Source organism: Nelumbo nucifera, chromosome 8 (genome assembly GCF_055504915.1).
Source record: "Nelumbo nucifera cultivar China Antique chromosome 8, China Antique-T2T, whole genome shotgun sequence".
NCBI lineage: Eukaryota > Viridiplantae > Streptophyta > Magnoliopsida > Proteales > Nelumbonaceae > Nelumbo > Nelumbo nucifera.
Window position 1 is genome coordinate 51883985 of NC_142656.1, and position 27234 is coordinate 51911218.

Consider the following 27234-nt stretch of genomic DNA (forward strand, 5'->3'; position numbering starts at 1 on the left):
GCAAGTTCTCTCCAAGAAGCTTTAGTAGAGCTGTACTCTTGCTCGTGCATTCTTACACTGGCAAAAGAATTAGTTTTCATTTTTTATTTTCCTTCAATGGTAGGGACTGGTTGAGAAGGGTTTTTTACACTTTCGTTAAAGAGAAATCAAGGTTCAATCATTACGTATTGGCCAATATCATTTCGGGACCCTTCTGATATGTTCCTATAGTGGGTGTATCGGGGGTCTGACCGGTTCAGGGGATGGAAGGGTCCTAGACCGTCTCCCCTGAACCAGTTTTAAAAAATAAATAAGTAAAAAACAAGTATCGTAATGCCCGATACGCCTCTACCGGCGTACCGGGCGTATCAGTATTTTGAACCTTGAGAGAAATAGCTCTAAGTGAAAAGGGTGCAAATTATAGGGGTGTTTTAATAATAAGAAAACTAGAGGGGCAACTGTTAATGTAGTAAAGCATAGGGGATGCCTTAATAAATGACCTTTTTATATACTTTTATATTAAAAGGAAAAAATATGGTTTTATATGGGTTTTGCCTTGTAAATTACAAGGGGGTGACTAGGCCAAGGCAATTGGAATGGGCAAGGGAATGGGCTAGATTGTTGGATAGGCCGTTGGGCTGGGCAGAGAGTAGGGGTGATTAAAGGCCAAGCCGGGGTTAGCACTTATAATAAGGGCAATACCCCAAGCTTAGGCCCGGTCTAACCAGGTTTTGGGCTTGATTCTAAGCCATATATTAAAATTAAATATTACATATATAGTATTTTATATTAAATGTTATATAATATGTCTATAAATATATTTTAAACATTATATAGTATAAATATTAGGGAGAATTATAAATTAATGCCATGTGTTTTGGACCTATTCTTATTTTAGTCCCGAAACTTTAAAGTATGCCAATCCAATACTTGAACTTTCAAAAGTTATCCTTCAAAGTTAATCATCTTCCTCGGAAATGAGACATTGTTCATCATATGCATTGTGTACTGCTCCATTGATGTACTCATGCCTCAAAGCCAAACGCCAAATAAATTCCATATCTTGGAAGCTCAACTCTCTGGCCTTAAAATTCTTTTTTTTTAAGAAAAACATTGGCTAATTCATTGAGAAGCATCTTTCAACAGAACAGGTACAAGGAAATCAGGGGACAAAGACCATAAGTGCAAGTTCTGTCAAAGAACAGGCCTTTTTTGCAATTACATGAGCAACCATGTTACCTGTACGATGAACGAAGGAGATAGAATGAGAAGAACTCCGCAAAAGATTTAAGAACCCAACTGATAGAATCTCAGATCAGCAACTAGATCAATCTGATAAAACAGATACTGTTTGCCCATAACCACTAGCCACGTAAAGCCAAAAGTTGCCGTGTCAAACCTCTTCCGATTGGCCTGGGAGCGAGCTGCTTCTCCGAAAGCTCTACTATGTATCTATTTGATATGATACATAGTTATTGCTTGTAATTAATGTATCCATTCCAACACCCAGACCCAGAACTTCTTCTTTATGCAGCCGCATCTGCATCTCTCTCTCTCCTCTTTAGGTTCTGTTTAGAAAGAGTGCAAATTTAAATATGTAAAGCAAGGTTCAAAATATCAATATGTCGGTAGGGGCGTATCGGGCGTTTCGTTACTTGTTTTTTTACTTTTTTTTTTTCAAAACTAGTTCAGGGGAGTCAGTCTAGGACCCCTTCATCCCCTGAACCGGTCAGACCCCCGATACACCCACTGTAGGGGCATATCGGAAGGGTCCCAGAATGATACATATCGGCCGATATGTAACAATACTTTGAACCTTGATGTAAAGTACATTCTGGTTCATACAAATGTATAGTTGGTTTAGATGGCACCTAAAGGACATTTGCATCCTTTCACATGTCATTTAGGCTCAGTTTAGGAGTACAAATGAAAATTTGTACAGTACAAATACAAATAAAATAATACAAAATACAAAATTTTACACTCTACATAGTTGCATTTGTATTCCTTCCAAACTAAGCCTTAACAGCAATTAATGATTTTGAATTAAATTGAAACGTTTTAAAAGTTCAGATACTATATTAGAACATTTTAAACTTTAGGAATCGAAGTAAGACTTGACCCAGAATATAGGTATTGGATTGGCATATATTGAATATATGCAGGTTGATAGAGGGGCTGGGCCTGAACACAAAACCTGGGCTGGGCCTGAACACAAAACCTAAGCAAAAGCCTGTATTTTTTCAGGCCAAGCTTGTGCGAGCTAAGCTGAAATGATCAACCCATCTGGAATGATCAACCCAAGCGGAGGTGCCAGGGCAGTGGGGCACTAGGCAACAAGGCAGGGGCAGGTGCACAGAGTGCCAGGTGGGGAAATTGGGTAGTGGGGAAGGGGGGCACATACGGGTGTTTATGCATTCTAGGCGGGGTGTGGCATGCATTTGCACATAGATCCCATTTGAGACTTTCTTTTGTTTAATCAAATCCCCATTGAAACATTTTTTTTTGTTAATTAATCCCATCTGAGACTTTTTCTTTTGTTTAATCAATCTCCATTGAAACACTTTTTTTGTGTTAATTAATCCATTTGAGATTTTTGTCGAACACATGGGGAGCCCATTCACTGAAACCCCTACCCTCTTCAAAAATGTCCTACTCCCATTAATTCTCCTTAGGTGATTTTACAGAGGAAAAATAATGAAAAAAAATGACAACCGTAAATATAAATAAAATATAAAAAAGCAAAAAGAAAAAACATTGAAATTTTATACCTGTACCTCAAATATAAAACCTCTCTTCATGCCCAGCCTTCAAAATTATGGGTAAGTGATCTTATGCTTCCAAATGGGTGTTGGCATGACCGCATGAGGACCTCCTTGACGGCTTGACCATATGCTTGCACCATTAGGACTATCTTACCTTTATAGTTAATCTTCTGGTGCACCCTCAGCCTATAACCTCCTGGAAACTCCTCTAGTCCATTTCGGTACTCCATAAGTGCCATCTTTTTATGTGGAAGGTCTTCTCAAATATTGTCAAAACAAAGGGAGCAGGTTGGTGTTACAGACAAAGAGGAGTCATGGCATTCTCATTTTGTGACTCGTCAATGGAAACACAAATGCACCTCTTCTTTGAATGTGAATTATCGAAGGCAGTTTTGCTTCATGCTCAAATTGGTGTTTACCCCCAAGTTTTCACACAGTAAAACTCCTTGAATATCGTGGATTGGTGTTATCAAAGAACTGAAGAAAGCAAGCCTAATAAGAAAATCTACCTCGCAAGATTCATATTTTCATTATATATATAATGCAAATATCAAGTTAAGTCAGGTTCACGCTTTTCAACCTTAATCCTAACCCTAAGGTGAACTTCAACCCAACCCTACATTTTCGGATTAAGCTAAGCCGACCCAAGTTACAGCCCTAATTATTAATTTATTATATTATGTTGTCAACAAACACTCTGGTATCTGAGATTAAAATGATCGATTGGAACTCAATTTTCAGATTTCAGTCATTCTCAAATGTTGTCAAGCTTAGGGTTAGCCTCTGGTGATATGTCTTGGGGAAATCTGACTCAAATGATAACTTGTCAGAAAAAGATGTGAAGTTGCCGATGATCATCAATTCTCATTGAAAATGTTTGCTATCAAACACATCTGACTCGGTTGATAAGACAAATAATGCTGTGTTCATGAAGGCATGCATATTTGGGCAAGTTACTATTGCTTTATCACTGTATGATTTCAAAATTGTCGTCAACTGGAAAGTTCAAGGGCTTCAATCCAGTGATGTTAACTCTGACAACAACCATGCCCATAGGCCATATTACCACTTCGCCTGCCTCTGATTCCAGTTAGCTTCTAAAAGAAGACTGAAGATCATCAAACACTACTCTCAAACTACCAAAACTTTGTGGCCAACGTCTTCTCAAACAGCAAGTATTCTACATGAGATGAACTCCTAAATCAGTACCATAATGTAGAAATTGCTCTCAACTGCCCTTAATCTCCTTCTCTTTTACTTTGCACATATCCTCTGCCGACTTGACAAACTTCTTTGTCATTTCATCAACCTGGAAAACGGAACTAAAGTCAACAAGCTTAGTGACAAAACACACACACACACACACATACACACACAAAGGGATATCTGCTGGTCACTCGCCTCTTTCTCCAATTTTTTCAAATCATCCTTTGGGATACTTGATCCTACTTTCTTTACTGTATCTAATGCCTGCAAAACCCAAAGGGCATCCTGTTTCAAAGTACGAACGTAGAATAAAAATTATAAATCATTGTGACGTACTGCAGTACAACATCCGTACTTGCTCATTGCAACTCACATGGCAACATTGCATCAACTTGTCCAATATACAGTGTTGCATGGACTCTGACACCATGGATTCTTGGAGAATGAGGACTCATCTATGTGACATTTTTTTCTTTTTCATCTTGCTTATTTAACAAAAATGAACAGCTAATGTACACAATTAATGATGTTTTTCTTATAAAATGTTATTAGGTTACAATATAATCTTTTAGACCTTAAGAACTCAGCAAAATATGAATTATTATTTTAATAGTTTATACTTCTCCATAGATCTTTCTGAAAGTCCTTGTTTCTTCATCTTGCTGAGTCAGACTCTTGGACACATGTCAGATTCTAATTCCCATGTTTGTGTCCATGTAACGCTGCCTATACATCTGACCATCCAATAAAATGCCTTTCAGGATTGCTAAATAAACCTAGAACTTCCAACCATAGGATGGTAAAGATCATAAACCAGGGCTTTGAAATAAGAGAATCATCCACTGAAGCTACCTTTGGTCTAAACATCCTATATATAATATATATAAACCCACTTGCATGTTGCCATATAGACAACAATCTGTGAGAAAGTCTCATTTGCTCATACTTCACTACAGTATCAAACTCCATGCCAGAAGTCAGAACTATAATAACTGCTACGTAAGACAAGATTTAGTGTACCATAGATACAAACATATCATTTCCCTGTATTGATAGTCTATTTGGATAGGATGGATAACCCATTGTTGAACTCTTTTTTTTATAGGAAATGGTAACTTTCATTAATAAATTAAGTTAAACAAGATAATTACAACTCCAGCATTCCAAAACTGAAATGCTGACCCACATTCATAATCACTGTTACAAAGCAGACCAGAAAAGTTCACTCCTGTTTGATCCTTGTTTGGTAAGAATTGTTTATCGGATTCTTTTAGACTGGCTGGTTTCTTCAAGATCATCTCTGTCTCTGATGGAGATTCTATAGACCTGGCCCTCTCCCCACTTGAAAGGTATAAATCTAAATCTTGATGTTTGTCCTTTAGGAAACCCAAGGCCTCCAGGGATTGAGGTGTTACAGAAATGATAGTTGACTAATTCTAGGTTTCCATGGGTTTAAATTCTTTCTCCCCATGCAATATGAAAAGGTTAAGGTTGCTAATGATCCTCAAGTTTTGATTGGATGAGAGGCATCTGATGACCCTAAAGGTTAAGACAGTGGATCAAGGAGGCTATGTCTTCACTCTTCATATTCCATACTGAACCACTTTTGTTCAGATGGATCACAAGGTCAGCTAACTGAACAGTAGTTGATAACCTTGCCAGGAATAGAGTTGGGAGAAGTGAGTTACTAGAAGGGGACTTACTATCTTGTTGATTTTCTAGCTTTATTCTCTTTTTTATCCTTCTGATGGATCTTTGAAAGCATTTCCTTTCTTTCTCTTGTAGAGATGTTTGGTTGTATCTCTTTTTCTTTAACATTTAACAAATTTTCATTTGTAAATAAAGACATGGAAATTATTAGTACTGAAGACAAGGGAGAATTTGGGCTTTCATTAGCAAAACTCTTATTTTCTTATTAAAATTGTAATTTTTGATGCCATACCTTTTGACGTGCTCTTCGTATACTCTGCTTAACAACTTCAGATGATTTGGCAACCACCTTACACATGGCCTGATACAAAAACAATGATGAGGGGAAACAGCACAAAGAAGAAAAGAGAAAGAGAACAATCTACAATGAGCTCACCTGAATATGTTCCTTGGTCAACCTGGTAGAGGCATAAAGCAAGTTATAACAATAGAAGGAATTCAATCAACAAAAAGGTTTATCAAGTACTACAAAAGCTTAGAAAAGTTAATGAGCTTTAGTAAACTTGGGAAATAGAGGGCCCTTCCATTTTTAAATCACAAGTTTCTAAGTGAAGCCCAGTGCCTGTAATAGGTATTACTGGCAAGTAGATATTACTGGTAAATGGGCACCATTAAAGCCATAATAAGCATGCATTCTGGAAGTCAGTAAAAATAAGAATTAAATCAGCAAAGAGACTCATGAGTTACTGGAAAAGCTTAGAAAAATAAATAGGAAATATAAGACTTGGAAGAGAGGAACAGAGTTGTTAAAACAAAAGTTTAGCTTCCCAAGTCCAACATTTCAAGTTTTGAGCCATGCCATCTCACAAGCCAGAAACTCTAAATATAAATGGAATATATACTTACGGGGGAATAGTTGCAATCAATCGTTGACCTTCCAGTGTTGGATTTAGACCTAGGGGTGATGAAACAATGGCATGTTCTAACTCCTTCAGGGCCTGCATGAAATGACTTCTTAGGTTACAAATTCTTCAAAAAAAATTCACATTGCACAATGGTAAACCATCAGCATCAGATATTTATGTGTAAAAATACTAGTGAGAGAAAGTACCAGAATTTTCAATAATTATAAGTCTTCATTAGAATTTTTCAATTTTCAACACATTATTATGGGCCTTCAATCAATAAATGTGCACAGAAGACCAACAACTGCACCATCAATTAGTGACAAAATGCCAATTGAAAGATGTAGTAAGAGCTAGGATCAAACCAAAAAGAGCATGATTTAACATAGTGAAAACATGAGTCAAGGGCTCACAATTTAACCATGAATATGACCCTAGATAGAATGGAAAAGTGGAACTGGATTCATGTAGTCATCCCCATGTAAAGTGGAGTTAATTCCACTTATCTACCCAGCTTTCCGGCAAGTGTCAAGCAATTCTTCAACAATCTTGAAATCATTCTTGAAAGAATGGATAGAAGATTAGCAGGATGGAAGAGGCATTTTCTTTCATTTGGAGGGCATATCAGTTTAATGAATAGTGCTTTAACTAGTATTCCTATCTATCATACCTGATCTTAGCCAAAAGGCCGAGAAAGGTAATACTAACTGTTACACGTCAATTCTCAACATGCCAGCTTCAAAGACACTTTCTATAGAATGGTAGAGATGAACAGGGGAATAAATCCATTACATTAAGTTGAACTGGGTGTGTCATCCCAAGCATCTTGATGGCTTTGGTTTCTGTTGAGGTACAAGATTGGCAGCCTTTTTCTTTCTTACTGGGCCTGCTACTAGGACTGTTATATTTCTTTTTTCCCTTTTGGTCAATAACAAATTTTTCATTAATTCAAGTAATGTGTGATTAAAATCCAAGAAATAAACAGCCTGGTCCCAATGAATAACACAGCCCAAAACAACTGTTCCCTAGCAACCTCTTTCTTGTCTAATAAATTTGCCAAGCCATTTGCAGATCTTCTGACCTAAGAAAAGGAAGCTATAAGATCCCTAGCATTGCATGCAATCTCCCATAAAGCTTGTCTGATAATCTAGACTCCTTAATTTCTGCTTTGCAGCCATATATTACCAACTTTGAGTCCCCTTCTACCTACACTTGTCTAAATGCTTAGCTAATCTCATCCCATGCAACGGTGCTGTAATTTCTGCATTTAGGGAGTCACCAGTCCCTATTAGTCCTGAAAGCATGGCCATAATCCATTGCCATCCCTAGTTACACCTCCAATTCCACAGGGACCTGGATTACCTTGAGAGCTACCTTCAAAGTTCAGATTCACCCTATTATTAATTGGAAGCCTCCATACTTGTATTTGGTTGCACACTGAAGAAGAAGCTGCAACTGCTTCCCAAGCTCTTAGAGTACCACTCATTGTGTATTCCGCAAAGATCTCTACTGCTTTTACCCAGTGAGCAACTTTCAAGCTAATACTTTCTATGGTTGTCTCATATAGTCCAAACTCCAAAGTATTGCGGCTCTAGTGGCCCTCCACATAACTCTACCTTTCCCTTCAGGTTGTCTAAGAAACTTGGGGTTGAATAAGCTAACCACATCATAAGGGGGATCACGCCAACAAACCAAAGAGAGAACAAAACCACACCCAAATGCATTTCACAAAAGAATAGGAGATTAATAAATGGGAGATAGACTCACCACTAACATTGCAAAGGATACAAAAGAGGGGTGAGAGAACCAATTTGGTCTCCTTTTCTGGAGCAAATCATTGGTGTTAATCTTCTCTAGCACCACTTCCCAATAGAAAGCCTTAACCTTAGAAGGCAGAGGTCTACTCCAACACCAGAAAGTAAACACCCAAACTGTTTAACTGAATAAGAGAATTAAAAAAATAGTCACAATAGAAAATACCAGGAGTGGCTGACCAAATACAACTGTCCTCACAGGATTGATCCAGGAACACACTCCCAAGCTTAGACAACAACTCAATCACAGAGGAGCATTTCACATCCCTGAGACACCTTCTAAAAACCAAACTCCCAATCAACCCCACTGGCAAACCAAAAACAAAATTTTGAAATAGGTTCCTTCTTGTAAGAGGAAAGATAATACAGAGGCAGATAATGATTTTTGAGAGGGAAACCACCCAGCCACACATCTTCCCAGAAAAGCACTTTATTACCACACCCGAAAAGGATCTGTTTTATTTCTTTATTATTATTTGGTTTTTATTCTTTTATTTGTAGGCTATGGACTACGTTACTTGGAAGCTTTTTTTTTCTTCTTTTTCCTATATGAGGATACAGATGTAAATTTTCTTTTAATTACAGCAATTAATAAAAGTGGGAAAGGATAGAACACAATCAGTGTTCTTCCTCCCATCTTTTCTTCTTTTTTATTTATTTTTTTTGAAAAGTAAAATAAAAGTTTCATTAAAATAAAAAGAAGAATACATAAGGAAGGTGACAAGATATCACCCTAGAGATAAATGACAGCTGACATAGAATCTCCACCAGCTACAAGACTCAAATAAAAAAGGAAGGTTAACACCTCTAGAATCATAATTTCAGACAGCTTCACTGCTGATACAACTGCACCACGAGCAAAAACAATCCTAACAGAACCAGGGCCATAATCTTCCCCATTCAAACACCTCCTCCTGATCGTCGCCATCTTCATCCCACCTCCCACCTCCGTTTTCCTTTTTCTTCCTCTCTTGCTTTCCCTTTCTTGAATCTTGCTGCAGGTTGATTTAATTTACTTTTGCTGCTGTAATTAAGAAAGCCCAGTGCTTCAAGATAATGAGCCTAATGAGTAAAGCTTCAATAAGAAAATGGCTTTAGAGGTATCCCAAAGAGGATGTTGCTCTTTAGTGAAGGGTAATGGTTAAATGACTAGGCAACTATACCAGTGAATTCTTCTTATCCTGCTAGTTTTTTAAAAGGCATCATGAAGATTCATGATGAGTATCTATCTACAAGGTGGCAAATGGGTATAAAACAATATTGGGGTAAGATGATTCATGCAGTGTTGGAAAGCTATGCTCCTCTTTTTTATTTGATCAGCAACACAAAAATTGATTCATTAATTTTAAAATGAAGATATACAACAAGAAGTTGTGGGAAGAAATATCCCAATATTTACAAAACAGCCCAGAACATGGATCATCATGTCTTTATATATCTGTTTGAAGCGCCTAAATTCATTCCTTAGCTGCCACATTACTCCTTTACCCTTTTCAGCCAACCGATAACTATTTTTGAATCACCTTCAATAATCAGCCCATCAATCCCCATTTCTTTAGTTTTCTCTACTCCATACATTGCTGCCATCAGTTCTGATCTCACCAAATCTCCATGCTAAACAGGACCTGAATACATGGCTAGAATGTTTTCATCTTCTTTCCTTATTACCCCACCAATACCCGATAGGCCAGGATTTCCCATGCAACTGCCATCAAAGTTCATTTTCTTCCACCCAGCACATGGAGGTGTCCAGGCTTCATGTACTTTTTGTCTTTTGGAGGAAGAGTTGACAATTAGTTCCCACAAGCTGAAGAAATCTTCAACCTTAAAGTCAGCAAAGAGCTTTAAAGTTTTCACCCAATGTGCCACCCTTAAGGTTATAACCTCTATTACAGCTTCCTTACTCCTTTGTCTTCAAAGATTCTCAAGTTACTTTCTTCCCAAATTGTCCAAACCACTTCTGCTGCATCTCCCCATTATTCTACCTCTTCTTTTAGAGCAACTAAAAATATGAGAGCTAAAAAAACCTTCCAGACTATCAAGGAGAAGCCAACCTAAAAGAGACGAAAACCACTCCCAAATAGAGTTAGCGAAAGAACAGGATATTAATACATGAAAAGTAGTCTCACCATACAACTTACGTAAGAAGCACCAACTTGGGGACAAGCACCAATTTGGTCTTTTCCTCTGAAGCAAATCACAGGTGTTAATGGAGCCATGAAACACTTCCCAACAGAAAGCATTGAATTTTGGAGGAATAGGCCGACACAAAATCTCCTTAACAGGGAAAGGATAATGAGAGGTAGCCATAAGAGAGTTCAAAAAAGACTTGAAAGAAAATGACCTTGTTTGATTAAGGGCCCACACTCTAGAATCTGAACCTCCATCCCCCAAGACCACTGAATTCAACAGGCTAAGGAAAGCAAAAACACTGGAAATCTCAGATTCTCTAAGATTTTTAGTAAAGCCCAGATACTAATTCAAGCCTGATTGGGATGAGGATGAGCTGATAAAATCACACACAGGTTTTCCTTTGAAACTAGAGAGATCAAAAAGGAAAGCTAGGCTCCTCTTACTTACCAAAACTATATAGTCTCCACCAAAGTTGGAATGAATATTTGTGGATTCTTTTCCATCCAGGGCAATTTGGTGGCTTGGAACCCTATATTCCATAGGCCTATTGTAACAGACAGAGTGTCTTCTCCTAATTCAGAAACTTGAAGATGCTTGTCTTTCCTGGGTCATAAGTATAAAATTGTGTGGAAAGAGGATCCAAAGAGAACTTCTATGCAACTTTGCTAGAGGATTGTCATGATGCTGGTTGTGTTTGATGTGAGCATCAGATTGGTTCTAAAATTTTAGTAGGAATTTTTTATTTTTCTGATTTTTCTAAATTTTGTCATAGGGGTAAATAGGTCATTTTAAAGTTTGATTTGATGTCTGAACATTGCAAATTATTAGTTAGGTAATTGTTAAGGTTGATTTAAAATTTTGAAGTCATTGGTCAGTAGGTTAGAACTTGGCCCCTTTTGTCTTAATTGGATGTAAAGTGGTGATTTTGCAACATGGTATATGATCAACCAAACCACACTAGTAATATGTTTCTTATATTTTCTTCTCAATATTGATTTAAGTTGTAACTCCATCTACTAAAAGATCATTTTTGTTAATTCAATCCCCCTTCAACATCCAAGTATCTTCCACCCATTTTTCAACTTATAGAGTTTCTATAAAACTGTAGGGTAAAAATTCTTCTTTAGAAACTATCCAACTTAGGAACCCTAGAAAACCTTGTAAAAACCTATCTATACGCTAACCACACCCTCTATACTACATCCATTCACACACTTGACTCAGTTCATATTGTTTAATTTGTAATACTTTCTAAGATTCAAAATTCCTTCTGTATTAATAAAATTCTTTTTACTCATCAAAACAAATATATATATTTCAAAATTCCTCCTCTTCCCACTGCTAACATTCCCAAAAAAATGTTCAGCCATTCATTAGACCTATTCGCATCTTCCTAGCTAGTTCTTGTAGGAACCCTAGTACTCTTCACTTTTACCTTCTTAAAACAGTCCTCTATTTTCAGCACCCACCAAGTGTTTGTAAGTAGGTCAGCCATCCATCCTAAATCAATTTGGTGAAAGCATATTCCCCCCAGGTGGATGCTTTCATGTGGCTTCTCTACCATGATAAGATCCTTACATTTGATCATATAAATAGTACGGAGATGAAAACTTGACATAGTTGTACCATGTGCAAAGAAGCTCAGGAACCGACCACCTTCTTCCTTTTCTGCTCAGCTACATCATTCCTTTGGTCTTTGATACCTTATCCAATTTGTTGTGCTATTTGGAAATAGCATAACTGAAGAATCATTCACAGGTTAGAGAGGCTTCTGAGTCTTCCCATGAATGGGCATTTTTCTTTATTTGATCACTAACAATGATCAAGGAGACCTCTGCTGCAAACCAGTTACACTTGGTCCAACCTTTGGGAAACCCCTTTGTGTTCGAAGTTGGACAGATTTTTATTTAACCTAGCCTGGGAGAATAGTTGGGAAAACTCAGTTGCTAGAGCATTACCTAGGGTCACCTCTGATCACCGTCCTATCCAGATAGGCACCAAGTCTTTTTCTACCGGACCCAAACCTTTTAGGCTTTAAAACATGTGGCTTACCCATCCAGATTTTGTGAAAAAAGTGAAGGAATGGTGGGGTGAGGAGGTGAGGGGGGTAGGATGGAAGGGGGTCAAGTGAAATAGTGGTCAATTTGGCAGAATTGAGGAGCAAAAAATGAGCCTAATCTCTCGAATAGAAAACATGGATGTAAAGGAATCCCAAAATGGTTTGACCAAGGATGACAAAGTGTTAAGGAGACAATTGAAAAAGGATTTGGAAGAGGTGGTATTAAGGGAAGAAATCAGTTGGAGACAAAAATCTAGACACAAGTGGATTAAGGAAGGCAATGGCAACACTAGATTTTTTCATGACTTAGCCAATGGGAGACAAAGAAAGAATTTTGTGACCAAGCTAGAGATAGAAGAGGAGGTGATTACCAACCAGGATGACATAGCCAGAAAATTTGTGGATCACTTGAAATCAATCTATAGAAGACCTTTGAATGAGAAAGCATTCGTCGGAGGGGTGGAATGGCCAAAAACTGAGAACGGAATGGCAAGGTGGTTGGAAAGGAATTTCGAGGAAAAAGAGATTAAGAAAGTTGTCTTTCTAATGGATAGATCCAAGGCTCCAGGTCCAGATGGCTTTACAATGGGTTTTTATCAAGATTGCTAGGAGGTGCTAAAAGAGGATTCAGTTGAAGTCTTTAAGGAATTTGTAGACGATCATGTAATAAGCCCTGGAATCAATGCCACTTTTTTGGCCTTGATACCTAAGAAGATGATGCCAACCACCCAAAAGATTATAGTCATATTAGTCTAGTGACAAGCATCTATAAAATTCTGGCTAAAGTTCTTTCTTTGAACATCAAAACAGTTCTCCCTTCTATTCAAAGGTGACAAATAACAGATCAAATCCTAATTGCAAATGAGTGTGTGGAGGAAATGAAAATGTCTAGGCAAAGAGGTTTTATTTGTAAATTGGATATTGAAAAGGCCTATAACTTGGTGGCCTAGGAGGTTTTTATTAGAGGTAATGAGAAACTATGGATCTGGGGATAAGCGGTGTAGTTGAATATCTGGGTGTATCATTACATGTCACTACTCTATTCTAGTAAATGGTATGGTGAGGGACTTTTCTCTAACTTGCAGGGGTGTCAGGCAAGGGGATCCACTCTCACCCTTCCTTTTTACCTTAGCAGCCAATGTGATTAGTAGGACCATTACTAAGGCCGATAGAGAAGATGTCATTAGGGGTTAGAGAATAGGGAGACACCAAATCCTAGTCACCCACCTTCAGTTTGCAGATGACCTAATGATCTTTTGTGAAGGAGGTTTTAGTGAGAAGGTAGCAAACCTAAAGGAGCTAATTAAAGGATTTGAAAGGATTTCTAATCTGAAAATAAATTTGGAAAAGAGTTGCATAGCGAGTATAAACTTGGAGGATGGGGAGATTGAGATTACTGCAGAGTGTCTTGAGTGTTCCATCTCTTCTTGGCATATGTCCTACTTATGGCTTCCATTAGGGGCAAATCCTAGGGAGAGCAGATTTTGGACCCTAGTGCTAGAAAAGTTTGAGAAGAGATTAGCCTCGTGAAAGAAGAATTATATCTCTTTAGGAGGGAGAATTACCTTAATAAGAGCTACTTTGGCTAACTTGCCTAGTTACTTTCTGTTTGTCTTTAGGATACCAGTTAGGGAAGCTAAGAAGCTGGAGAAGTTGGACCTCCTGTAGGAGACGAAACAAGAAAAAATGATCAGTTGGTTAATTGGGAAATTGTTTACAGAAGTAAAGAAGAGGGGGGTTTGGGACTTAGGAGGGTGATTGAAAAAAAATCAAGCTTTGTTAGGGAAATGGTTGTAGCGATGGCCATTGGAAAGTGAGAGGTTGTGGCATGAGGTGGTGGGAAGCATTCATGGGAGTTCAGAGAATGGATGGGATGCTGGTATATCGAGGCAAGCTAACCTGGTAGCACCTTGGAAGGCCATTCACAACACCCTTCCTCAATTTCTTAATTTTATCAAGTATGAAGTTTGTTCTGGCAATGTTGTTCGCTTTTGGGAGGATATCTAGGTAGGAGACACCCCTTTAAAAGACCTTTTTTCCCTTTGTTATTTTCTGTTTCTTAGTATAAAAAAGAGGTGGTCTTAAAATTTGTCTCACCATTGGGAACACCCTTGGCTCCTAATTGAGATTTTGGGTTCATAGGGAACTAAGGGATGTTGAAATTGAATCTCTCTCTAACTTGCTATGTTGCCTTAATCAGGCTTGCTTGGATCCCTCCAAGCCAAACAAAAGGGTGTGGGCTCCTAGACCCAAAGGAACCTTTACTTGTGCTTCTTACTTCAAGTCCATCTCTCAGAATTCTGCTCAACAACCCTTTCCGTCAAAGGAAATTTGGTGTAGGCCAGTTCCCCCAAAGATTATGGCGTTCTGTTGGGAAGTATTATGTGGGAAAGTAAACACTCTAGATAATCTACAAAAGAGAAGACATTTCCTCTGTATTTCTCCCAATTGGTGCATCCTTTGTAGATCTCACGGGGAGGGTTGTTACTATCTACTAATATCGTGTCCTTTTTTTTGCAAACCTTTGGGCTTGGCTACTTTCGTTGTTTGGGAGTAGTTGGAGTCTACCAACAGAAGTTCGCATGATCTTTAACCATTCTACTTTCTCTTGGCCTACAAAAAGAGGGAGACTTATGTGGAGATGTGCTCACGCTGCCCTGATTTGGACTCTTTGGGAAGAAAGGAGTGCTAGAATTTTCCAAGAAAAGGAAAGGAGCAGTCAGGAATTGAAAGATTGTGTGTTGCATAGGGCAATACTTTGGCTGAAGACTTTGGAAAGCTTTCATCAATTTTCTTTTAATAACCTTTGGAGAAACTGGTCAGCAGTAGAGTAGCGAGGTGTTCACCCATCAAGGAAAAGTCAATCACAAGCTAGTCTCCTCCATCTGAAGGTTCACTAAAACTAAAATTTGATGGAAGTAGCATGAGTAATCCAGGATTATCCAGAACGGGGGGTGTCTTAAGAAATGAGAAGGGAGAGATTTTGTTGCTCTAATCGGATCCTTTAGGAGTTGGGAACTACCAGAGTAGAGCTATTAGCTGTTGTACAAGGGGTGCAATTTGAAAACCAGCTAGGGTACAACATCTAATAATTGAAGGGGATTCCAAAGTGATGATGGGCTGGTTGAAAAATCCTGAAGAGGCTATATGACGCTACAAAAACAAAATGAAGAAATTTAGTTGATTGACAAGGAATATGTTGATCTCTTTATAGTGGGTGGGGAAATCAACAAATACTTTGTCTGGTATGTTAGCCAAGCAAGGGGTAAATAGGGAAGAATTGTTTTAGGCTCAACTGTGATTCTTGTATTTCTTTCCTAGTTTACTTCTAAGATTCAAAGAGGGGTTGTAGCTCGCACCTCTCCCTAGGATGTTGTATGAATTCACAACTCTAAATCAGCTTTTGAATTAATAAAATTTACTTTTATTCATCAAAAAAAACAATGATCAAGGAGGCTTTTATTTGAAATATGAAGACATATAAATGAACATCAATGACTTCATTTGAGGGCGGTATACTATATGGATAGATAGGATTTGAGTTGTTTCTTTGTAATACATATAATTGATTAATTGTACGCATTAATGAAAATTCTTGACTACAAATAAGTGCAGAGGCTGTTTCCAAGATTTGAACCCTGGTCACCCAAGTCACAATGGAGCAACCCAACCATTGCACCAAGGCCCCCTGATCAATAATAAGTATTGTCCATTATATGTGCATTCCCTGCACTCCTATGTATGCAGACTTACAGTAAAGCCGGTAAGAATGATCAAGAACAGAATATTTAAAACAATTTCGTTTAACAACATTTGCCTAAGAAAAACAAATTTCAAGATATCACATCCAAACGTCACAATAAGTGATCAGAACAGTACCAGATTCTAAGACATATGGGACAGATAGGGGGTCCAACGACTTCTAGATCTGGTAGGGTGAAGAGTAGAGATAGAGAAGCAAGTAGATTAACTTGTACTTTGGTTATTAATGGTGAAAAACAGAGATAGAGAAGAAAGTGGATTAACTTGTTGTGATGGGAATCAACTTAAGGTGTTTCAAAAGCAACCCAAAGACTGTTATACCCCTAATGGTGAAAAATAGAGAAAGATCTAAACTTGAGAGAAAAGATCAGTCACTTCTCAGCCGAGCAGATTTATTTATATGTTTGTGAGAGTTATACAAAGACTGTTTACTGTTATACCCCTAATTAAGTATGGGATACCCTACTTAAACTGAAACAAAATATACAAAACGTCTTTTAATAAGCCAGCCTATAATGACTAAAATATCCCTCAACCAACTCTAACAAGTACCGATATGAGGTGTATCATATGGATAGTTTGAACCCTGGGTTCAACATAAGGATTCTGCTCTTCCATTATAGACTCCAATTTGGGCTCATACACTGACAAATAAAACAAAGAATTTCCAGTTACTTCAAAACTAAGGCAAATCCAAAGGTCACATATGGGATGTTAAGGGCCCGCAAATAGGATCTCATCACAGGTCGGTTAACGGGGAAAACTTCTTGTTTTCCCTTGTTTCTCCCTTTTCTCGAGGAACCTATCTTTAGCGCCTTTATGGTGATTTGTTAAAGAGATCACCAACTCTCCTCTGCTCTTTCTTGATTGAAATTATCGATAGTTTTATTGAAAAACATCTGCTCCTTTAAATAGAAATTACAAGAGTCCTTCTTAAGGAAACTTTCTAAAAAACATTAAGAAACTTTCCAAAAAGAGACTTTTTAAAAAAACATAAGGAAACTTTCTAAAAGGAAACTTTCTAAAAAAACATTAACTTTCTAAAAGACATAGGAAATAATAATGCTACTGCCTAATTAATAGGAACATTGAATTTAGCTAAGAGATAAGATAGGAACACTAAATCTAGCTAAGAGATAAGATAGAAACACTGAATCTAGCTAAGAGATAAGATAAGATAGGAACGCTGAATCTAACGCCCATTACTGCTGTTGTCTGTGGCTGTATTCCTTTCCAACAAAAGCATCCACAATATTACTCCCCTCCTGGACTAAGAGCTTGTCCTCAAGCTCAAATTCAGGATGGGTGTCTTGAAACACAGTCAAAGGAATCAAGGTAGCTTCAGCCAATGGTAAGCTAGCCCATTCCACCAGAACCTCAACACCTTGATTAATTCTGAAACGAACAATAGACTGAGGTTGGGGAATGATTTTGCCCTCCTGGATCGAGTTTCAATGAAGAGGCTTCATCCTCATCTTCCTCTTGTTCCACTAGGAGACAAAAAAGTCTCTTGCACTTGTGCCCTGCTGAGTAAAGTTCTTCACAATTAAAACACTATCCCCTTGCCCTACGTTCCGCCATCCCAGCCCTGGATAAGCGCTTAATAGGGGGTGCAACAACGCTGCTTCCCACACTGGATGCCGATCTGGAATTGTTGCTCGCCTGTGGTTTCTGTTCTTGGCTGGCTATTGAAGATGGAGCCATTCCGAGTGGTTTCGGGGCTGCTCATGTTGTTTGAGACCGCCCTATACTGATACTTCTGCGGTTGAGTTGCAATTTGCATTCAAAAGCGCGAGCCAAATTCATAGCAGTAACCAGATTGGGGGGATACCCTCAAAGTTTCCGCTAACCCCGCGGTGAACATGTCAACCTATTGGTTTGGTCGTACCGAAGATGCTCTTGCAAGGAGGGTCTGAAACTGACGCTGATACTCAGCCACAATTCCAGTATGTTTGAGGTTGATTAGTTCACCTAATGGATTGCTTGTTAATGGGGGCCCAAATCTGAGAAGGCAATAGGATTTGAATTGGGTCCAACTGAGCCCAGGTTCCTCCTGCTCCAATTTATAAAACCAGAGTTGTGCCTCCTCTGTCATGTGGAATGTAGCTAAGCCTACCTTGTCCCTGTCTTCTGTCCATTGGTTGCAGAAGAACTGCTCACAGTTGTACAACCATCCCATAGGATCTCCAGTTCCATTATAGGAAGGAAATTCCAGCCTACTGTATTTGGGAACGATCACGGTTCCCTAGGCAACGACCTGCAGCTCGCCGGACAATTCTACCATGTCTGGTCGGCGGCCGTCTATGGTTACAGCCCCTTCTGAACTCTTTTCCTTGCTGGAGAAATATAACTCCATCAAGTGCCTCAATTCTTGGACGTCATCCTTGATCTCATGCACCTCCTTGCTATTTTCCACAAGTTTGTGCTCCAAATCATGAACCCTAGTCTTCAATTGCTCAAAGTCACCCATGACGCCCTGCTCTGATACCAAATTGTTAAGGGCCCGCGAATAGGATCTCATCACAAGTTGGTTAACGGGGAAAACTTCTTTTTTTCCCCTGTTTCTTCCTTTTCTCGAGGAACCTATCTTTAGCGCCTTTATGGTAATTTGTTAAAGAGATCATCAACTCTCCTTTGCTCTTTCTTGACTGAAATTATCGATAGTTTCATTGAATAACATCTGCTCCTTTAAATAGGAATTACAAGAGTCCTTAAGGAAACTTTCTAAAAAACATTAAGAAACTTTCCAAAAAGAGACTTTCTAAAAAAACATAAGGAAACTTTCTAAAAAAACATTAAGAAACTTTCTAAAAGACATAGGAAATAATAATGTTACTGCCTAATTAATAGGACCACTGAATTTAGCTAAGAGATAAGATAGGAACACTGAATCTAGCTAAGGGATAAGATAGGAACACTGAATCTAACGCCCATTACTGCTGCTGTCTGCGGCTGTATTCCTTTCCAACAAAAGCATCCACAATACGGGAACACTCAAATAAGGACCGACTCCTAAAATTACTCTTGTAATATTCTACTAATCCTGCTACAACTAGACAAACCAAAAGCAAATTCCAAAAGAGACCAAGAAATAAGACTGAAATATCGTTACAAACACCGTACTAATAAAACAACTATGACTTAACACATTGGATATACAAGATATTAGTCTTGTAGGATAGATAATTGAAAAGCCTATCCAGTGACACGAAAATCATGAAAAATGGACAAGTTTAGACCCCTAATAATTAGGCACAGAAAATCTTCCCAAATTAGCAAAAAAAAAGACAACAAAACTATCATGACCCTCCAAAACATTTAACCCTATATGCAAAGAAATTAGCAAAAAAAAACTCTTATAAGGCTCAAAATTGACCAATAAACTAAAATCCATGGAATTACCACTCATGTAGGTGAAAAAAAACCAGTATTATAAAATAAAAGGAGAAGGAAAGAATACATTACATTTGGATCATAAGGAGTTACTGAGAGAGTCTGGGAATCTATGACAGAAACAACAGCAACATGATTTAATGGCATCTTCATACCACTTGTTTCTATTATAATATGATCAAGCATTCCTGCAAAGACATTTTCCAATGATCATTTCAAGTAAATACACCAACCACACCAGAAACTCTTGAAAAAAATGCACAATGTACCTGCAGATGCCCTTCCTGTCCGCAGTTTGCTCAGCTCTCTCGATAAAGCATCTATAGCTGCTTGCATCTGTGAGAGAGCAGTTGCCTTAACACTAGGTCCAATATCTGGCACCATTTCAACTGTATTTGTATCATCATCATCAGCTCCTACAAAAAATACGTCAAAAGGTGTAAAGTTCAAACTCAACAAAAAAAAAACATCCACAATCTGAACTGGACAGATAACAACCAGTCAACCATAGCTGGAAAACTTCTAGAACAACTAAGAAAATTGGCAATTCTTCTCACAAGCCTATTCTGCCTTTATCATCATGGATGCAAGAAATAATTTTGGAGAGGGAAAACTAGCTGTTAAAGGCAGTCTCCCATCTTTCATAGATGTTTCAACATGGTCTCATGTCCACTTCAGACATTTGAATTTAGGACCAATTCACTTCAATAGGTCTTAATAAACACTTTCTTCCCCCTCTACAACAAAACAAATGTAAACTTGGTGCAAATTCCTTGTTCTATAGTCTATACCTTATCCATAACATGACCTTACCACATCTGGGTAGCAAAGTCTACCATTCATTCTACATGTGCAGGAAGTGTATTCTCATTGAACCATAACTATTTTTTGATGAATATTGAACCATTAAATGTTCTAGCTATAATACTTCAAGGATTCAAGGATCGAAATATGACTAGAGACTTGTAAATATAGAAACATTTCTTCAGTTTAGTGACTGTTGTCAACAATGTGCTTTATAGAAACAACTGATTTCGAACTTTTGAACATAAATTTTCCCTGCATTTACCATTGGTTTTGTTTAGCTTAAACTTTGAGAAGGCTTAGAAAGGCTAGTGTAGAATAAGAACTAAAAGCAACTCAACTCAAGAAAACCTTTTCAGTTTTCCCAACTATGTTCATTTAGCTACATGAATCATGTTTTCCCATTCCACTCTATTGTATAGACAACTTTGATAGTTTATAAGAAAGTAAAAATGTTGTTACAAAAGCTAACCTAAGTGGTCATTTCACATTTCTCCTTATTTTTCTTGCTTCATATCAATCTCTTAATAACTTGTATATTTGGTACTGTTTCCCAAATTGTTACTCACTTCAATCAGGCCACCTTGTCTAGCTCTATTGCATTGCTAAAACAATTTTTTTTATTAATTTACCTGAAACAATGCAACACAATAATTCAATATGCAATGAATAACTATTTGATTATATAAAAACTTTCAGGATGGAATAACTATCTTTTTTTAAATTCATGAATAAGCCGAATCCCACCTTTTCTTTTTGTTAGAGTTATCCAAATAAAGGTAGATTAGTCTTTTCATTCTATTTAAGTTATATGCTTATGTGGCAGTCCTAATATTACTTCTGTAGACATCCTGTCCCATACTAAAGTGGGGGCAGTTTAGTCTTTGTACACTAATTAGAATCCCTAATCCATATTATGGTCAACTAGTAGGGTTTAGCCTACTAAGTTCGACTGGTTCGAACTGTTGAAGCTACTGCAATAACATGGTATCAAAGCGTTAAGCAAAGGAGAAAAAGGCTGTAACACCAAGTTTCATATTCTGTGATTTCTCCTTCTGGTTTCTCCTTCTCTGGGCTGCGAAATCTGAGGCACTCAGTCTAGTAAGTGCAGCACTTTTTATTTTTCTTAGGACTGCCGCAGTCCCTATTTCAAGTGTTAGGAAGGTGTGGCAGCCCTAGGATATCAGTTTCATACTGCTGTCACCATGTGTGACAGCTTTGGTCGTGTGGTGGTGTTTGTGATGTTCACCCTCTATTGAGCAGTTTCAAGAGGGTTTGTGTGTGGTTGGTTGAGTTGTTGAGTTGCTGTCATTGTGATTTATGTTTCTGAGTAATCAATAGTGGTGTGAACAAGAAAAAAGTCTGTGTTTTTGTGCTGGAAGGAGTGGCCGAATAGTTTACATCAATATTCTGACTTGTTGCTATCTGAATTATAGTTTACACTTTTTTTTAATCTGAAATGGTAGCTGAACCTGTCTGAAACATCAAGCTCTTAATTTGAATGTTAGTTTACATAACGGTGGTTGACTGTGACTGGTTGTGAACCTATTATCTGTGTTTGGAGACTGCTGTAGTGTTAGAAGCACCCATTTGGAAGCTGCCGTAGTGTCTGGAACATCAAGCTCTTGACAGCAATACTCATTTGGTGACTAGGGATTCAGCATTAGAAGTAGCATTGGGAGGACATAATGGCAGCAACTGGAGATGGTTGTAGTGATCAGAAACCTGGTGTGATGATTCCCTCCAACTATCTAGGTGTGCAGATGACTTCAATTAAACTTAATGGTGAGAATTATATGCCATGGGCCAAGTCAATGAAAGTTTTTCTCAAGGCAAAGAGGAAAGTGAAACATGTGAAGGAAGATAAACCATCAGCTGAATTTCCAGGGTTTGATGACTAGGAACAGGAAGATGCCCAAATCATGACATGGTTGTGGAACAGTAATGGAACCCAAAATAAGTGCCAACTTTATGCTCTTAGATACAGCTAAGGACATATGGGAACATGCCAAGAAGCTTTAGGGGGTGTTTTGTAGTGTGGATGAGAAATTGGTGGGTGTGGACTGGTCCACACCACACCTTATGACAGGGACCAATCCACACCACACCACAGTCCATAGCTGTTCTGACCGTCCACGAAGTTATAAATGGTTCCGAACACCACCTTATTTTGGACAGGATAATACTACGAGGGTAATATCAGCTCTATCAGGAGTATTTCGATCTGCAGCAAGGGAATAAAACCCTAGAAGAGTACTATGCTAATATAAGAAACCTCATAAATGAATTCAATGTCTATCATCCCCCAACTCCAGATGTTAAGGTTCAGCAACAACAGAGGGAGCAATTGGATGTCACTAGGTTCTTAGTGGGGCTGAAATCAGAGCACGAACCAATTACAACCCAAATATTGGGAGTCTCTACTCTTCCTACACTTGAGGAAGTATTTGACGACTTCGCAGGATTTCTTTGGGATCTATAGAGAGCACCACACCTTCTGACAGATCAGTATTTGTAGTAGCCGGAGGAAGTGGATGTGGTACTAGAGGGAGAGGACATGCATCTCGAGGAGGTCGTGGTGGTTCCATGTTTGGCCGTGGTGGTAGTCGTGACTCAGGGGTTGGCTGTGGTAAAGGAAAAGGTTAGGAAGTGTATCCATTGTGGCAGGTAAGGGCATTCAATGAATTTCTATTATGATCTCCATGGCCCACCTTTTACATGGGCTAATCATGCAATAGCTGGTGGGGTTGATGTCAGTGATAACCAACAAACAGATCTATCACCTTCCACGTCTACATCTGTTTCCCAGAAGGAGATGAGTGTACCGCGAGATGAGTATGAGAGGTTCCTTCAGGCTACTTCACAACATACTACAACCACCCTTGCACACTCAGGTATAGCTTGTTTGGCATCCAAACCCTCTCCCTAGATTATTGACTCTAGAGCCTTTGATCACATGACTGGGACTCCCAAGTGTGTTCTCTTCCCTCTCCGAAACTTCCACATCTCAAACTGTTACCCTTGCCAATGATTCTTCTTCTCCCATCTGTGGTGTTGGTAATATTGGCATGGCTTCTCTTTCTTTATCATATGTTCTATATATACCTAAATTTCCATTCAATCTTATGTCAGTTAGTAAATTAACTAAGACCCTTAATTGCTCTATTATATTTTTCCCTTCATTTTGTATTTTTCAAGATCTCAAGACGGGGAAGAAGACTGGTGAAGGGCATGAAGCTGGTGGATTGTATTATCTTGACGATGGTGGATCATTAGTTGCACTTCAGACTTGCCTAACTCCTCTACAATGGCATTGTCGGCTGGAACATCCATCTCTCAAGGCACTCAAGATACTGGTTCCGTCTTTGAATCATTTGTCTTCTTTACAGTGTGAGTTGTGTCAATATGGGAAACATATTGGCCCTTGTTCCAACTTGACATTAAAAATGCCTTCCTCCATGGTGACCTTATGGAGGAGGTATATATGGAGCAACCACTTGGGTTTGTTGCTCAGGGGAGGATGATAAGGTGTGTAGACTGAAAAAGGCAATTTATGGGTTGAAACAATCTCCTCATGCTTGGTTTGGGAAGTTTAGTAAAGTGATGAATTTTGGAATGAAACAAGGTCAGGTTGGTCACACGATGTTCAACTATGATTCTGTAGCCAAAAAGATTTTATTAATAATCTATGTGGATGATATTGTCATACTTGGCAGTGACAAGTTGGGGATTGATAAACTAAAGGCCTTACTGCAAGACTATTTTCAAACAAAAGACCTTGGGAAGTTGAAGTATTTCTTAGGTGTAGAAGTTGTCAGATCAAAACAATGTGTAAATTTGTGCCAAAGAAAATATATCCTTAATCTACTGGATGAAACAGGGTTGTTAGGTGCGAAACCGGCTAAAACTCCCATGGAACCAAATGCTAAGCTAAGCAATGATACAGGTGAAATATTTGATGATCCTGGAAGATATAGATGGTTAATGGGGAAGCTGAACCATCTAACTATCACAAGACCTGACATCTCCTTTGTTGTCAATGTGGTGAGCCAATTTATGCAAAATCCCCAGATACCTCACTAGGATGCAGTTCTTAGAAAATCTACTACAGCTTACTGCACATTCCTTGGAGGAAATATGGTGACATGGAAGAGTAAGTAGATCGTTGTGGCAAGTAGTCATGAAGCCGAATACAGAACCATGGCACACACTACATGTGAACTAATATGGTTGAGAAACCTCCTACAATAAATTGGATTCTTGTACTGTGATAATCAAGTTGCAATTCACATCTCATCTAATCCTGTTTTTCATGAGAGAACAAAGCACATAGAGATTAATTGCCATTTTGTGAGGGAAAAAGTCCTTACTGGAGAGATAAACACAAAGCATGTGGGCTCAGGTGATCAGTGGGCAGATTTGTTTACAATAGGTTTGAGCTCAGAGAGAGTAAACTATATATGTAGCATGCTGGGATTATATGACATATATTCTCCAGCTTGAGGAGGAGTGTTAGAGTTAACTGAATAAGGGTAGATTAGTCTTTTCATTATGTTTAAGTTATATGCTTATGTGGCAGTCCTAATATTACTTATGTAGACATCCTGTCACATACTTAAGTGGGGGCAATTTAGTCTTTGTACACTAATTAGAATCCCTAATCCATGTTATGGTCGACTAGTAGGGTTTAGCCTACTAAGTTCTTCTTCTCTTCTCCTCTTTTTCCTTCATTCTCTACTCGTTCGAATTGCTGAAGCTACTGCAATAACACTTTTAATAGAAAAAAGTTGAATAAACTTAACCCTTACTTTTTTCTAGCAAATTCGCCAAATCCTAAAACAATCTATATTTAATAAATCTATCAGTACCTGATTTTTTTAGGGGCTCAAAACCTTTATTTTAGACTTATGACCTAGAAATACAAGGGTTTTCAAGACCAAAGATGACATTTTGGTAAAAGTAATCTTTGCGCGAAAAAAAAAAACAAAAAAAACACTATTGTCTCTCACTTTTTGCCTTGATTAACCTGCACTATTTTTATCATAATTTCTTTTATAGAAAATGAGTTTTCAAAGGGACCAAGGGCATTAGAAAGGTCTATTCAAGACGTACGAAACAACTACCCACATGATAAAGTTTAATTCCAAATGTTGGATAAAAATAGGGTTTTATAGAAAAAAAAAATCATGATAACAACTTTCAAGTGTGAGCAAACTTTCGACAACCTTTTGTTTTCCAAAATTGGCAAATTAGGTGCCACTATAAAGGTTTTTAAATAATTTTTGAAATTGGCCTAAGATCACAACAATCCAACTTTTTTTACAGAAAGCTATGATTATGAAGGCAAAGTTGCCAATTTCACTTGACTCGAGTTTCATTTCATGAACAAACAAAATGTATAATACATAGTAAGGTACTTAACATTAATAAAATGACAATAATAATAATAAATTATCCAAAGATATTATGTATTTATAATTATTATTATTATTATTATTACTATTTAATTTGTCAAGATCCCATTATTTTAATGACCATGGTTATGACAAAACAATTTCCCTCAAAACAAGGTACTTCTTGGAACCTCCTCAATTAATTGGCAAATATTTAGACAAACTCATTAGCTCAATAGTGGGTTAGTAGATGGGGATCCCCTTTCTCCATAACATATAACACCAACCATTCATTAAGCTGCTCTGCTCCCCTCCGATTCAAATTCTACCCCTATATCATCATTCTAAAACAAGATACAAAAGGGTGAGGAGAGATAAAGTGAAAAAAAAACCTAGAGAGAGAAAATGATGAGACAAAATGGAAAGAAGAAATGAAATGGAAGTGGTAAAATATAGAGAGGAAAAAGAGAAAGTGGAGAAAGACTAAACAAAGAAACAGAGAAAAATATCTACAGATAAATAAAAGAGGCAACCAAGAGAGAAAATATTAACAGAGAAAGTAAAGAGAAGAAGAGAAAAATAAAGAGAAAGAAGGGAGAAAATCTAAACGGAGGAAGCAAAAAGAAAATAACAAAGCATACCTTCCCCATCAGTTCAACTATTTGATTTCTAAAATGAATCAAACATGTTAAAGCATAATTGCATACAGAAAATAGAAGAATAACCAATAGATACAAAAATGTAGGATACACACATGGGAGAGAAAAAATACCAATGCCGCTCAAACTATCGAGTTCATAGGACAATGACCTATTTAAAGTTTTCAATTAACAAGATAATATAAATCCTAAAAAGGAAAAAAGAAAAGATGATGTTCTAAAAGCATAGTTACGTTTAAATAACAGTAGTGTATAAGGAAATAATAAAACCTAAAATGATTATATGTGTATGATGCATCACAATATCCACTATTTATTGGTCACAAGCAATCAAACCCCAGAAATATCATTTTCAAGGGAAGGGGAGGAGGAGAGGGTAATTGAGTCTTACTTGACTTTCGTCCTTTGGCAAATCCTCTTCGGCTTTCTCTTAGAAAATCGACCACAGCCACAGGATAATTGCAACTGCTACGGGTGTCAAGAACTGAAGTATCCAATATAGACTTCAAGGGGCTGAAATGATGACGCAAGAACGAGAGCTTGCCGAAATTGGCAGTGTTTCGAAGGAGAAGGTTTCTGGCAGTGGAAGCGCATCTCAGAGAAACTGCCATCATTGCTTTCATACTCTTACAAGTTACAATGCATTGCGCCCCCGTTCTATAGTCCAACGTCAAATTTTATGAACAAAAAACCCCGAAATAACAAAATAATA

General features: G+C 37.9%; 1 protein-coding gene across 3 annotated transcripts; it reads right to left on the reverse strand.

Annotated features, from left to right (window-relative positions):
• Positions 1–1073: 1073 nt before the first annotated feature.
• On the reverse strand, positions 1074–27234 carry LOC104601561 (Ribosome recycling factor). Of its 3 annotated transcripts, XM_010264935.3 has the most exons (8): positions 26914–27232; positions 19936–20082; positions 19739–19854; positions 6507–6598; positions 6037–6058; positions 5893–5961; positions 4146–4214; positions 3822–4053 (listed from the first exon to the last, which is right to left on the reverse strand). In XM_010264935.3, exons 1-8 carry the CDS (start codon positions 27143–27145, stop codon positions 3973–3975), a joined length of 828 nt encoding a protein of 275 aa, XP_010263237.1. In that variant the 5' UTR covers positions 27146–27232; the 3' UTR covers positions 3822–3972. The 3 variants fall into 3 exon arrangements, with proteins under 3 accessions (XP_010263239.1, XP_010263238.1, XP_010263237.1); XM_010264937.3 differs by lacking the exons at positions 3822–4053; positions 4146–4214 and adding an exon at positions 1074–1547 and having other exon boundaries at positions 26914–27233; XM_010264936.3 differs by lacking the exon at positions 4146–4214 and having other exon boundaries at positions 3568–4053; positions 26914–27234.